Raw genomic sequence first — 16,188 nt, 5'->3', positions numbered from 1 at the left:
AAATTTTACCCCGGCCAAGAGATTTCAAAGGCCTGGACAAGAGGACAATTTTACCATAAGAAATCAACTCTCTGCCCTTCCCAGTTTTGGAATTTCCAGTGACTGAGGCAGTGAATAGTTGCATTGGGCAAATGAAGGAAACAAAAATGAAAATTCAGAGATGACGTTCACTTCAGATTTCCTGCATGAGCACTCTGAACTCCGATTGGACCAAATACCCCCGATCTAGCTTCTGTAACAGAGACTGCTACCCACATCACTGAGTTTTAGAGCCACCCTGTGGACACGGGTGAAACCTAAACCACCGTTGTCTAAGACCTGAGGAAGTGGAGAGACTTTTCCAAAAATAGAGGACAAATTGAGGGCGAGGTCAACGCTGGCACTGGACCTCAAGTTACACCTCTTCCCACCGCATACCCGTAGGTACCTTAGGCTTTGTAGCCCACTCTCTTCCCACTTCACACACTGGCTCCTGCACTCATCTCAACTGTTCTCCTGGTTTCTCACATGACCCACCTGTAAATCATGATCACATCGAGATTGATAACCCTGACCTTTCCCTGGATCTCGACACCATATTTCCAGCTGCTTCACAGACATCTAGGACAGATGGTCTCTCAGATGCAGAGCATCCAAACTCCACAAGTTCAGGATGCTCCCACCAGCACCAGCCCTTGACCCCTGAATTTCCTTCCCCATGGATGGCAGCGCTATTCGCCCAGAAACATCTTTAACTTCTCCCTTATGCAACCGCTTGCAAATAATTTTGTCATCTCCCAGTGCTCCAATGGTCCCAGCATCCCCTGCCCCTGCCCTGGCCTAAACCCTATGTCATCGCCTTCCTAGAATATCACAATACAGTTGTCTTCCTAGAACACATATCAGACCACATATTCCAGCAACTTAAAAATATTTAATGGGTCTCTTTGCCTACTCAGTACAGATTAAAAATAAAGAAGGTTATTTATTTTGGCTCAACACCATAGAAAAGCTTTCTAACAATTCCAGCTGTGTGAGCAAGTCATGAGCTACCTTCAAATAGAGTGAGTCCCCTGGCCTTGGGGCTTGCTGTGTGGTCGGCCTCCTCTGCAGAGGCTTCCTCGCTCCTGCGAGGGCAGGAGGTGGAGGGGTTTCAGATGTCAGGCATCAGGAAGAAATTGGACAAAACGACCTCCGTGGCCCCTCTCAGACTTGAGATTCCACGGGCCTACTCATGCCTTTGGGACGTCAGCTTGGCCTGTGGACTCCTTCTGGGAGAACTGCCCTGTTAGCCAGGCACCCATAAGGCTGGATGCCCGGAAGCCAGGTTTCTAACATCTGACCTTGCCTCCTAACCCGGGATGATTGACTCAGGATGGAGCCTGAGAAGGTTAACTGAAAGACACGGGCTGCAAGAGTCAGGCACAGATCCTGTTACCGCGGCTCTAAGTGAAGGGCCACACTCTTGCTACTGGGTCCCACGGAGCCCCCTTGGTTCCTGTACTTTGTGCAACCCGGTGGCTTGTTCTCCTACAAAGTTCACTGGTTTCCTTACAACCATTTTTCTTTTGTCGTCAATAGTGTGTTTCTGGTCCTTGCAACCCCAAGCCTGACCTAAAACTCTGCTCTCTGGGTTTCCCAAAGCCCAGGGGGCTGAGAGAGATCTCATTCTTGCACTGAGCCCTCCTCAGGAGTGTGGGTACGGGAAGTCTAATTCCTGAACCAAACTTCCTTGTTCTTTCCTGAGGGAGCAAGTTGGACCACAGAGAGTTCAAAGGACACAGGTGACAGCTCAGGCCAATTTTCGTAGAAGAGGTGTGACACCTCTCCCTCCTGGACCAAACTTTAGTCGGACTCCTCTGAGCCCTCTTCCTGACCAGGCTTCGTCTAGGCCTGCTGCCTTGGCCTGTCAGGCCCAAGAATCCCATTGAGTCCAGTTTCATTCAAATCCTGCTAAGCTGGTTTCACAAGAATCTCCCTGACCTGTGATATCTAATCAAGTTCTTCTCGGTAACTCTCCATCCGCTGCGTCGCTCACTCCCCCCATCAGCTGTAGGTCCCCAGATGCCTGCCATACTCAGAGTTGAGCTCGGTGCTGCACTGGAATCTCTCCCCTACTGCAGCAGCTCCAATAAAATCTGTCTTGCAGCTTTCAACCAGCGTCCAGTGCAATTTCCCTTTAACAGGTGGGAATGACCTTGTGGGAAGATGCGGAGGGCATAAGTGTCCCCTCAAGGAGTCAGGCCCCCACGGAAGCATGGTGCCCACACACGCACCGACTCCAACAGAGACCATTCTTGACCTGAGTCAGTCTCCTCTGAGAACTCTTTTCAACAAGGCCACGCTCTCGGGTTCTGTCCTTGGCCCGTTTAGCCCGATTTTAGCAAGAATCCTGCTGGGTCAATTTAGAGGAAATCCCCCGTCCTTGATATCTGATCAATTTCCTCATCCCCCACCTGTCAAGTCACGTTAGCCAAAATTCCCCTTACCCCTGATGCTTCCTCTTAGAAATCTTCCATCCAATGACCCCTTCCCTGCTCCTTGGCTATAAACTCCCATTTTTCCTTGTATTTGGAGTTGAGTCCAATCTCTCTCCCCTCCTGTAAGACCCCACTGCTGCAGTCCCTCTGAATAAAATCTGCCTTACCCTCTTTAACAAGTGTCATGAATGATTCTTTAGCAACTCCTTGCCTTCGGCCTGAATACCCAACTTTTAAGACTGCCTCAAAAGTGTTCTTCCAGAACGAGAACTTTGAAAATATAGATAGATCTAAAAGGAAAGAAAGAAATCCAGGAGATACGTGTCTTCCCGCTCACCCAGGCTTGCTTGGGCACATTCCCTGCAGCCTGGACCATTAACCTCTGGTCTCAGGGCCAGCTTGTGCTTGTTTCTAGGTCATTAAACTGCTAACTACCACGTGAGCAGGCATCCCTGTCGGAAGAGCTGGAGCAGGCCCATTTTAGCTGACCTAGCCCTCAGGAAAAGAAGACACACATCCACATGAGGTCACCTGGGCCTGACTGTTCTCCCAGGCACCTCCGAGTGCCCCAAGGAAACGTGGCATTCTTCCCAATGTCCCCAAACTCCCCGTGGGGTGCCGGTGGCCAGTGTGCTTCCTGAGCCTGCTGCCCACACTACCAGAAACTTCTATCTGTGGATTCACATTCTTACCACAAGCAATTTCTGGGCTAGGTGTTTAAAGGATCCAAACTAAAAAGCTGCCACTACTAAAGAATAAGCTTATAAACCATGCTGTGGTGGCTCCAGAGAGGATTAACTAGGAAAGCTCCTTTCAAATAACATTTTTGTCTTGGGTTGACTGTGTCAGTTAAGGAAAGGATTTCAGATCCCTGATACCTTTGATATAGGCAGGTGGTGAGGGGTAATGAAAAGAGAGGCGACAAATGTGTGTGTGTGTGTGTGTGTGTGTGTAATCACATACACAGACACATTTATACCAACGCATCAGCCACATTTACAAACTCAAATTCAAATGGAGGTTAAAAAATTGAATTTGCTATGTGAAAAACAATTCTTTCAGAATTTTTGCTACAGTCTCTGAATAGAAATATTCTATTAACCCAGCAGTCTTATCACAAGACCATCAGAAATTTGACCTACACCCATATGATTTCTCTCATGATAGGGAGTAAAAAAGCTTAGCTTCATGCCATTTACGTTAACAAACTTAACAAAGTTAGGGACTGGAAGCATCTCACCTAGTGTTTCTACAGTTGAGTGCCTATGAATTGAAGTGATTTATGAACGCACAGATACCGTGCCTGTATTTCAGTTGCACCGGCTCCAGCTCTGAGAAGATTCCACATTTGTCCCTGCTCTAACGCTGGCCTAACCCCCGCACGCCCAGCCATAATCTTGGCTTCTGAAGGCATTACCTAAGGCAACCAATATTTCTTCTGCATTGTTTGTTTTTTCAGAGACTGCCAGCCTAAAAGCCTGTGTGTTTGGAAATTCAAATCAGCTTCAAATGTTGTCGGAGTCACTGAGCTCTCATTTCACGTTTGGGGGAAGACTAGTCTCCAAAGCACATTTCACTATTAATAAAAATAAAGGAGAGAGAGACTAAATAAAGGCTTGGAGGGAGTGCCACCCGGTCAGAGATGAGTTCTTTACCTGCATTTGAAAGACTCTCGTTTCTTTCCCAGGCAGAGTGATCTTTGGGGGATGAGAAAAGCCGACTGTGGATCTGGAAGATAAACAGAAACCTTCCCAGTTTTATATTCTTATTTGCCAGATATATAATTTTCAGTAATGTGTGTTACTGGCTTTAAAAAAAATCAAGAAATGTCCCTAGAATCTCTCCTTTCTCCTGAGAAAGGACTGCAGATTGTAATGTATATACTTATTTCCATTTCTCCTGTGTTAACTCTGTCAATGAAAAAAAGGTGGTTACCTTTTTTCTTTTTTTTTTTTCTGCTTGTGGCTTTTCTGGGTATTGAAGAAAAGTATTATTATGTTTATAGAAGTATAGTTGATTTACAATATCGCGTTAGTTTCAGGTGTACAGCACAGTGATTCAGCTATGTGTGTGTGTGTGTGTGTGTATACACACACACACACACACACACACACACATATCTATTCTTTTTCAGATTCTTTTCCCTTATAGGTTATTACAAAATACTGAGTAGAATTCCCTGTGCTATATAGTAGGTCCTTGCTGGTTATCTATTTTATATACAGTAGTGCGTATGTGTTAATCCCAACCTCCTAATTTATCCCTCCCCGCCCTTCCCCCTCTGGTAACCATAAGTTTGTTTTCTATATCTGTGAGTCTCTTTCTGTTTTGTGAATAAGTTCATTTATAAAGGGTCTCTTTCTGATGATTGCAAAATGCACAAGAAGGAAGCAGGGCGGGAGAAAAACTAATCAGTGAACATGGATTTTGCCATGAATTTTGCTAGTAGATCAAAGAACCACGTCTCCTATTTCTTTTCTCTCCCAGCAAAGTGCTGAATGGGTGTTGAGCTAAAATTGGACATTCGATAAATATTGATAAATTGATTAATCATGAGCCATCAGATTTCAAAAATTAGCCTTCAAGGCCCAATGAAAGTAAGACTAACGTACACAAAAGTGTCCTGCCGTCTGCGAGCACGATCAGGATGCTGACTCTGCCAAACAACAAAGGTTTATAAGTTTATCCTAAAAGCAGTTCGCTGTGGGTGAGTCCTTCGGTTCTGATTTACCCACTTCTAATCAGACCCCAGAGAACCCATTCCTCATGGGGTCTCCCTGCACGCCCATCGTCCCTCTGAATATCCCATGACCTTTCCCCAAAGCTGAAGAATAACTCTTTGGACCCCCCAGTAGTAATCTTATCCTGATTTGAAGAGGCTACACAGTCATGGAGCTGGAGCCAGCCTCTAATTCTGAACCCCAGTAAACTGCTCAGTCCCAGGGGGGAGTTAAGCTTTTCGTTGCTCACGTCTCATTTTTCGCCCCTTCACATCCCCAGCATCTGGGCCACCAGTTTGGGGATAGCAGAGAGGAAGCTGCAAGCGAACAATTCTTCTGTTCCAAGCAGGAGCCTGGCCTCTGAGACCTCAAAGCGAAAGAGAAAGAATGGGGCAGGACCCAGACTGCGGCGGGGCTGAGATGGGGAGAATTAAAGGGTCACATAGCATTTTCTGCCACTTTTCAGGCTCCTCCTCCCTGGGCCTAACTCAGCCACTGCCAATTGGTAATATGATTATTAATTATAATAAGCATAAGAAGAACTGCTGACAGTTATTGAGATTTCATATGGGCCAGTGCTGTGCTCTGTGCTTTCCATACATCATCTCATTGAACTCTCACAACTGTTAGAAACATATGCTGCTCTCAGCCCTGCCATGGCAGCTGAGAAAGTCAAAGCTAAGGTCCCCCACTGGGTACCTGGTGACACAGGCAGGATTCAGACCAGGCTTGTCAAACCCAAGCACCTGAGCTTTTAGCCAGTATGTTCCAAATACTGTTACTACTATAATTCAAAAAGACACATGCACCCCAGTTCACAGCAACACTATTTACAATAGCCAAGATGTGGAAGCAACCTAAGTGTCCATTGACGGAAGAATGGATAAAGAAGATGTGGTACATATACACAATGGAATATTACTCAGCCATAAAAAAGAATGAAATAATGCCATTTGCAGCAACATGGATGGACCTAGAGATTATCATACTAAGTGAAGTCAGACAGAAAAAGACAAGTATCATTGATATCACTTATATGTGGAATCTGAAAAAATGATACAAATAAACTTATTTACAAAACAGAAATAGACCCACAGACTTAGAGAACAAACTTATGGTTACCAAAGGGGAAATGCCAGGGGGAATAAATTAGGAGTTTGGGATTAACATATACACACTACTATACATAAAATAGATAACCAACAAGGACCTAATGTATAGCACAGGGAACTATACTCAATATCTTATAATAACCTACAATGGAAGAGAATCTGAAAAAGAACATACATATATATATATACAAAACTGAATCACTTTGCTGTATACCTGAAACTAACACAATGTTGCAAATCAACTATATTTCAATAACATTTTTTTAAAAGAAAAAAATTAAAAATTAAAATTGTTATTTTTACTAAGTATTATTGTTTGGCTATTTGACTGTACCTGGCTGTGCTTATATAGCTATCACACTTACATATGCCCTTTTCTCAGACTTAGCATAGACATGTCATAAGAAACACACATGAAAACTTTTCAGGAAGGAAACAAAAGTGCAACACAGTAGACATGAGGATGGAAAGTAATGTAAATCCTAAATTTAGGAGAAGAAGTGAGTTCTCTCTCCGCTGCTTCAAGCAGAATCAGTCCCTGTTCTGGAAGCTATCTGCGGGGGACGGGGTGCAGGGAGACTCCGGTCCAGCAGAGATTTTAAGCTTCCTCTCTCCAGGGTCGTTGTCTTGTATGGCTCTTTGAAGAAAGAGTTTTCTGTGTATTTTTTAAAGTAACTCCATCAAGCCTCACAAGTCAGGTGACCTGGGACCTGACTCAGAATCAGGTCTGCCCAGCAATTCCCCTGTGCACCATGCGACGCTGATAGAGAGCACAGCCCCACAGTGTGTGAAGTTACAAGCACTAAACTGTACTGGTTCCAACCGAGGACAATTTTTCTCTCTCTCGGGTCCCAGTGACGGGCAGTAGATAACAAGCTGACTCAGCCCCGCAGCCCTCTATAAATGCCTGGTTTCTCCGAAGCCTGGAACCGTCTGGTACAGGTTCTGGGTATTACAGAAACCCAGAATTCCCAACAACAGGGTGATTCAGGAACCTCAGACATCATCTGACCCCGGCTCTCAGTCCACCAGCGACGTCCTGGAGACATGTGGCTTTGGCTCTACTTTCTGTGGATTGCTAACTGAAATCCCTTCATGCAGAAGACAATACTTTCCATTGCCCTTAGGACAGGGCATCAGAAGAGCCCTGTGTAGTCTGCCCCCGCTGATCTCTGTGCATCACTGGGCACCCCTCTCCTGGCCACATGTGCTGTGTGAGCTTCCCTCATCCCCTTGAATCGAATTCTCCTCCCCCACCACAGGGCCTTTGCACGTGTTGTTTCATCTGTACAGCATGTTCTTTCCCTGGTCCTCCTCTGACCTCGCTCACATGACCTGCTCGTGTGTCCCTCCATACACCACTCTCAAAACTCGGTTTCTGACTTACAAGCTCCTACAGGAGCATTCCTTCCCTTCAGAGCACTCATTTGTAAGCACGCATTGACTTGTGTGAATCTACGACCAATGTTTGCTTCTCCCCTAGACTCTAACCCCTCTGAGAATAAAATTATGTTTGCCTCACTTGCCAATGTATTCTGGCTCCTAATAGGGCTAGATGCATAGTAGGCTTTCAATAAATATTTATTTAAAAAAGGATGGAAGAATTAACCAAGCAATTAATTAACAAAAGCAAAGCTTCCTCCCCAAGTTAAGTTGCACAGTGGCCTTTAGAATCCACTGTCCCATCTCCTCAGAGACCGTGCACCATCAAGGGTCCCCCCCCCTCCTCTCCGTCTTCAACTTTGCCCTCCCCAATGTTTCTAACCATGTCCAAACCTTTCTTTTCTATTTTATTTTTTTAATTGAAGTATAGTTGATTTACAAGGTTGTGTTAGTTTCAGGTGTACAGCAAAGTGATTCAGTTATACGTGTGTGTGTAGGTCTGTGTGTATATATATATTCTTTTATCATATTCTTTTGCATTACGGTTTATTACAGGATATTGGGTATAGTTCCCTGTGCTCTACAGTAGGTCCTTGTTCTTTATCTCTTTTATGTACAGTAGTGCGTATCTGCAAATCCCAAACTCCTAATTTATCCCTCCCCGACTCCTTTCCCCTTTGGTAACCGTAAGTTCATTTTCTATGTCTGTGAGTCTGTTTCTGTTTCGTAAATGAGTTCATTTGTATCATATTTTAGATGCCACCAAAATCTTTCTTAGCTTAAAAACGAAACCCAAAAAATCCCTCAGCAAACACACGGTGCCTTCCACCTTTCACCTTCCCACTGGCCCCAAACCTTGTTGGCCACACTCTCTGTCCCTCTGCCTCGTGCCCCACCAGGCCTCAGTTTAGCACAAACTCGACTGAGCCACTCTGACCTACGACACGGAAATTCTTCTCGCTATTCTCCCTGTGCTCTCCCGGTCCCACCCCCCAGCCAGCTCCAGTGGATGTGCTGTACCAACAGGGCCAGTGGGTTACGTTCCCTAAATATCTCCCCATTGCACCTCCGCCTCCTTCTCCCCACCGCTTCCACGGAGGGCCTCAGAATTCCTGCCAAGACCACACATTCCAGCAGCCTCCTCCCTCCACCGCATCACCAGTCATGTTCCTATAAAGCAAATCTGATTGTGTCCCTCCCCAGCTTAAAACCCTTGGATTTCTAACTAATTCAAAATATAGTTAAGCGGGGGTGGGAGAGGGATAAATTAGGAGTTTGGGATTAACAGATACACACTACTATATGTAAAATAGAAAACCAACAAGGACCTACTGTACAGCACAGGCAACTATACTCAATATCTTATAATAACCTATAATGGAAGAGAATATAAAAAAAGAATATATATATTTATACGTGTATGTATAACTGAATCACTTTGCTGTACATCTGAAACTAACACAACATTGTAAATCAACTATATTTCAATAAAAATTTTAAAATATATATATAGTTAAAGTCATACGCACGAAAGGCATTTCTGCAGTCTGATTCATTATGACAAAACACCGCAAGTATCCAAAATATCCTACAGCAGGGACTGGCTTTGTAGGTCAGAGCACATGTGTTAATGTGTCCATTAACATTGTAACAAGGCTCATAATCCACTCTAGAGTCTCCACATCTGCACATCTGCGGACATAACAACGTATCATGGCAGCCTTGAATGCTACGCCAATGTGGATATTATTTCCTAAGTGACAGGGAAGCTTTGGTGGTTTCTGAACAAGGCAAGTCAGTGCCTTATGTTCAGTTATGTGTTAAAGCTTAGCCCTGTGTACACATTAAATTACAGCCTTGTCTCTGGAGCCTTGACTCATGAGCTGAAATTAGCTGCTTGCCTGTGTAAGATGCAACGTTTTGCAACTATATTTTACAAAGCCTAACATGTGATATGTTTATTTTTTAAATTTTAATTCTCTTTTTTGTGGTTAAATATACTTCACATAAAATTTAGCACCGTAACCATTTTTAAGTGTATCGTTCACTGGTGTTAAATACATTCACATTATTGTACAACCATCACCAACATCCATCTCCGTAATACTTTTAATCTTGTAAAGCTGAAACTCTATACCCATTAAACAATAGCTCCCCCTTTCCCCACTCCCCAGCCTGTGGCAACCACCATTCTACTTTCTGTAAATCTATGATTCTGACTAGTCTAAGTACCGCATACAAGTGGAATCATACAGTATTTGTCTTTTTGTAACTCGCTTATCTCACTTAGCATAATGTCCTCAAGGTTCATCCACGTTGTACCCTATGTCAGAATTTCCTTTTTTTAATTAATTTTTATTGGAGTATAGTTGATTTACAATGTTGTGTTAGTTTCTGCTGTACAGCAAAGTGAATCAATTATACATATACATATATCCACTCTTTTTTAGATTCTTTTCCCATATAGGTCATTACAGAGTATTGAGTAGAGTTCCCTGTACTACATAGTCCTTGTTAGTTATCTATTTTATATATAGTAATGTGTATATGTCAATCCCTATCTCCCAATTTATCCCTCCCCTCCTTTCCCACTTGGTAACCATAAGTTTGTCCTTTTTTAAGACTGAATAATATGCCGTCATATGTATACACCACATTTTGCTTATTCATTCATCTGTCTATAGACACACTTAAGTTGCTTCCATGTTTTAACCCATTGTGAATAATGCTGTACAAATACCTCTTTGAGATCTTGCTTTCAATATTTTTGGATATGTACCCAGGAGTGGAATTGCTGAATCACATGACAATTCTACTTTTAATTTTTTGAGGAACCAACATACTGTTATTCACAGAGGCTGTACCATTTGCATTCCCACCAACCGTGCACAAGTGTTCTGTCTCCCACCCCCTCATCAACACTTCTTATTTTCTGGGTTGTTTTTTTTTTTCATGGTAACCATTCTAATAGGTGTGGGATAGTTACCTCATTGTAGTTTTCCTTTGCATTTTCCCCAATGATTAGTGATGCTGAGCATCTTTTCACGTGCTTATTGGCCATTTGTATTTCTTCTTTGGAGAAAGGTTTATTCAAGTCCTTTGCCCATTTTTGAACTGACTTGTTTATTTGTTCTTGAGTTTTAGGAGTTCTCTACATATTCTGGATATTATTCTCTTATCAGACATACGACTTGCAAATATTTTCTCCCAATCTGTGGGGTGCCCTTTCACTCCGCTGATGTTGTCTTTTGATGCACAAAATTTTAAACTCTTCATAAAGCCCAATTTGCCTATTTTTCTCTTTTGTTGCCTGTGCTTTTTGAGTCATGTCCAAGAAATCATTGCCAAATCCCACATCTTGAAGGTTTTACCCTACATTTTCTTCTAAGAGTTTTGTAGTTTTAGGTCTTTGATCCAATTTGAGTTAATTTTTGTACATGGTGTCAGATGAGGATCCAACAAGGGTGATCATTAAGTGACTCCTCATTCAGCCCATTCAAGACTTTATCTCCCTTAGGTCTTTGAAGCGTGTTATTTAGTGGACGGCAGTGTGTTATTTAGTGGACGGCAACGGTAATCTACCAAAGCCACACCACAGGAGGGAAGATTTAAGATCTCTTTGCCACTTCTCTTCCCAGAGACTGCTGAGCCTGAGCCTGCTTCAAGCCGGGGGCCACACCGGGAGCTAGCACTGAGGGCTCGTCGCATGCCAGGCAATTACCTCGTTGAATCCTAAGACAGCTCAGTGAGAGAAATATAATTACTATTTCCATTTTACAGAGGTGGAAATTAAGGCACAGAAAGGGTAAGTAAATTGCCCAAAGTCACACACACACCTCGTAAGAAAGTGAAGAAGCCCAGACTGGAACCCAGGCAGTTAGGGTGACTCCTTGGGAGTAAAAACTATGACCAGGATCAAGCACATTAAAAGAATCATGATACCCAACAATCATAAGAAATGTTCCAGTTTGCAAAGTTCTTTATCATACATCACCTCATTTGGATTCTCCGAAGTCCCTGAGAGGTGGCCAAGAAAACACAGAGGTTTTTTATGCAAAGAAAACAAGACCCAGAGAGGGTAAGAGACATAAATGCCCAAGAACAATACAATGTACAGAGTCCAACCTACCAGCAGAAATTCTGGGGTCAAACATGACACCCGCTAGGATATTGATCACATTGACAACAAGTTGAGCTATGAATTCCATCAGGAGCCAGAAGCTGATTTGAACATTGTGGGTACAATAATACTGGAACTTTCCATTTGTTTAAGACTAAATACTCTACCAAACAACTTCCACATTTTCTCACTCGGTCCTCCCAAGTCCTGCCATAACAGCTGTGCTCTAATGAGCAAATGTCTTATTGTCTTTTGCTGGATTTTTTGTTTACTGACTCTCCCTTCAAGACATCTGAGTACTCACTATGGACCCATAATCCCTTATGTACAATTCTAAAATTCGTGAAGCTCTGAAATATGAGAGTTTTTCTCTCTGAGTTTGTAGAAAACTAACCTGATGGCAAAACCTTACCTGAACTAACCTGGGGCTATTTATAATATTAATTTATTCCATTTAATGTGAATATTCATACATTTTATTGCAGAAACATCAGTGAGATTAATTACAGGGTGCTACTCAGATCCCCCTGGGAATGTTATGCAGGATCACCTTTCTGAAATAAAATTAAAAAGTCACCGTTGAATTACATTTGGCCCCAAGAGTTCTGGATGGAGAACTGTGGATGGGTACCACAGATATTTAATGAACTTACCAGCCCCTGGGTTAGTGTTTTCCAAATACCCCTCATGCAGTCCCCACAAGACAGACGTTATCTCTGCTTATAGATACAAACACTGGGGTGTGGAGAGATTCTCTAATTTGTTCTGTCTCACAGAGCTACTCAATGCCAGAGCCAGCACAACTAGACCATCGTGTTCTCAGCATTCCCCATACTAGAGTGAGTGTGTGTGTGTGTGTGTGTGTGTGTCTGGGTGTGTGTGGGGGGGGAGGGGAGGTAGTTAGAGATGGCTTGTGGGCTTTGTAAAGCATGAGCAAGTAAAACAGAGACTGAAACTTCATATACCCCAGGAAATAAGAGAGAGGAGAAGACAGGAATTTCCAGGTCTACATAGAACCCTACCTCCACTTTGCCTCTTCTGGACACCTGTCTGGTTGGCAGAGAAAACAGAGGAGAGATTCTGAAACTACTTATATCCCAAGTTGTCAACAACCAAGAGTGGATTTTGGCTGGCAGGGTCTTCTTTTTAGGGTAATGGCAGATATTGCTTGGAGTCTGCCAACAGAAAAACAGGAAAGAGGGCCATTTCTTCTCAGCATCCCAGTGCCTTCTCCTGGGGATGCTGGAGGTACCACTAAAGGGCAAGTGACAAGCACAAGGTGTGGATGCTTCCAGGTTGGACCGCCAGTGGGTTAACACAGCCTCTTTGGGGTCTGGAATGCACTCTCCACGGATAATCTAGATGCGCGATTGATCTCTGCCAGCGTCGCATGTTTGTATTCAATCTTCTGAACTCTCTTCGGCAACAATAATTAATGTCAGAGCAGTTTATGGACCAACAGTGTATTTTCTGGTTAATGCAACCCTGCACCTATAATAATTCAAAACTGAGATTTATCACTCTGCCACAGTTCCATCTTCATGCTTCATCTCTTCATGTTTACATCTGGTTTAGCTTTTTCTAATCTAAAATAAATCAGCATGAAAAGCATTAGATTTTTCATTTAGATTCTCAATTGCCTTTTATTACCAAGATAATATCCCTTATCTGATTGCAAATGGTGGGATTGTTCCCTTGTTAGGATCTGAAAAAAGATGCTACAGTTCAATCTCTGTGTCTCTCCTTGCTTTTCCTTCACCTTGGTTTTCAAGGGTGGTGTCTGGTGGGGTTCTGGTTTGAAAATGAGACAACTCAGGATGTAAAGAGGATAGATCATTTCACTCACTCCTCCTCTTGTGAGACTCACAGAGGAAGGCCTCCCCTGGCCGCCTAATGAGAAGTGATCTTGGGAGAGTTCACGCTTCATTTCCCCACCAGTGACTTCAGCCCCTGTCTGTTTACAGGGATAAATGGGAGCAGCAATGACGAAACACTTGGCTGGAGACTTTTATGCGAACATCAGGGGTGCGGGGAAAATAACACCATATTATAGGCATGTTAATTACCCAGTTACAAAGTCAAATTTAGCTGAACTATTTTGTATATGAAAGAGGTAGACTTCCCCTGACTCCTTGAGTTTTCCTTTCAGAATGTTCTATTACGTTTTATCATTGGCGTCATTTTCTCCTTACTTTAAATTGGGAGCCGATGATTCCAGAAATTGAATCCATTTCTCATACCAGGTGGAAGCTTCTTTCCTCAGTAATTGTTTACTGTCACTGTCTACTTTCCCTCAATTAGAGGTCCAAACCGTTTGAAATACTTCAACGTCAAATACAATAAAGTTACTCTGACTTTGGAACACCTCGGAAAGTTCTGAGAATTCAGTCGCCGACTTAATCCTACAGCTTTTAACTCGATTGCTGTCATTTTTCTTCTTTCAAAGAAACAGAGACAAAAAAAGGAGAAGAAGAAAAGGACGAAGGTATTTCCTGTTCTTTGGCTCACCTGTTCTAGGAACTCCGCCCCTGAGCCCATGGGGAAAGGCCTTACTATTTCACACTGGTGGCTGCTTTTCACGACTTCCTTCTAGCCAGACTGACAGAAAGCAATCTAAAAGGAGCCCTTTTTATAGCTGGCTTTCACACTTCTTCAGAATTAGGAGAAATGATGACTTTTACTTGGTGAGAAATCGCAGAATAGGGTCCTTCACAGCTTAATAACAAAATGATAATGAGCTACCCTACACAGCAGTTACCCTATGCCAGGCACTGTGCTAAATACTTCACAGGCATTATGCAATCTCCACGGCAACTCAAGAAGGAAGGTACCACTGTACTCCCAATTGAGAGGTGAGGAAATATGATTTTTAGCATTACTGTTCATAGTAACATCAAGAATAATATGATAGACCCACAGCCATAGAAAACAGACTTATGGTTACCAAAGGAGAAAGGGTGGGGAGGGATAAATTAGTGGTTTGGGATTAACATATACACACTACTACATATAAAACAGAGAACTAACAAGGACCTACTGTATAGCACAGGGAACTATAGTCAATATTTTGGAATAATCTATAAGGGAAAAGAATCAGAAAAATATATATATAGGTGTGTGTATATATATATACATATATGTATACACACACACAACTGAATCACTGTGCTGTACACCTGAAATTAACACAACATTGTAAATCAACTATACTTCAATAAAAATTTTAATAAATAAAATTTTTTAAAATAATAATAATAATATGATAAACAACGAAGCATTACTGAGCTCTTAGGATGAGCCAAGCACTGCCTTGTCTTTCCTTTTTATTTGATTTGATTTTTTTTTGGCCGCACGGCATGTGGGATCTTAGTTCCCTGACCAGGGATCGGACCCATGCCCCCTGCAGCGGAAGCGCAGAGTCTCACCACTGGACCACCAGGGAAGTCCCTGCCTTGTCTTTCCATCCGCCACTTTCTCCAGTCCCCACAAATGCCCAAGATTTCTTAATTCCATCCTGTATAGGAAGCAACTGATGCTGAAAAAGGTAAGAGTTCATGCAAAGTCCACATTAATCAGGGGCAGAGTCAGGATCAAAACCCAAGAGTACCTGAATCAGGGCCCAAGCCCTCACCCCTCTGCTGCCTCAACAGAACATCATTTATTTCATTAAGATGCCAAAGTTGTAACAGAAACTTATCACAGTCACAAAAATTGCGTACTGCATGATTTCAGTTACCGAACGTGCCAGACCAGGCAAAACTAAAGTGGCAGAAAGCAGACCAGTGGTTTCCAGGGCTGAGCGGGGAGAGGACGTTGAGTGCAAAGGGCACAAGGGAACTTTCTAGGTCAGTGGAAATGCCCTATATCTGATTTGGTACTGGTTACATGACTGTATGCATTTGTCAAAACAAAATGATGTGCACACTTATAAAATGTATGAATATTAATGCATGTAAATTATACCTTAATAAGGATGATTTTTTAAACATATCATGAATAAGCTCCAATTTAGCTTAGAGTTTCAATTCAACACACAGAGTTAGTGAGAGAAATGATGGGACTCTGACCTCAGGGATCTCACCACCTAGTGAAAGAGAACTGTCTTAGGCGTCTGTAAACACAAGTTAGTGCAGGACCACCACCCACTGCTCTGGGCCTGCACCCGGAAGGTCCATGTGCTGCTTTAGCGTCATCACCTTGAATTTTTTTAATTGTGGTATAATATACACAACATAAAATTTACCACTGGAAGTGTCCAATTCCATGAGATTAAGTACATTCACCATGTTGAGCAACCATCACCATTCTCCGTCTCCAGAGCTTTTTCATCTTCCCAAACTGAAACTCTGTCCCCATTAAACAATGATTCTGCATTCCCCTCCCCCACCCAGCCC

The 16,188-nt window shown here is 42.9% G+C and overlaps 1 protein-coding gene across 1 annotated transcript in view; it reads right to left on the bottom strand.

The window, feature by feature from the left end:
- C16H10orf90 (chromosome 16 C10orf90 homolog) overlaps positions 1–16,188 on the bottom strand; it is a 245,815-nt gene that overhangs the window by 214,657 nt on the left and 14,970 nt on the right. Inside the window, exon 2 of the mRNA XM_036828851.1 lies at positions 4,115–4,187. Coding sequence (XP_036684746.1) covers positions 4,115–4,187 — 73 coding nt within the window. The remainder of the gene's footprint in view (positions 1–4,114; positions 4,188–16,188) is intronic.

This window comes from Balaenoptera musculus, chromosome 16 (genome assembly GCF_009873245.2).
Source record: "Balaenoptera musculus isolate JJ_BM4_2016_0621 chromosome 16, mBalMus1.pri.v3, whole genome shotgun sequence".
Taxonomy (NCBI): Eukaryota; Metazoa; Chordata; class Mammalia; order Artiodactyla; family Balaenopteridae; genus Balaenoptera; species Balaenoptera musculus.
This window is presented reverse-complemented; position numbering and strand designations above follow the sequence as displayed.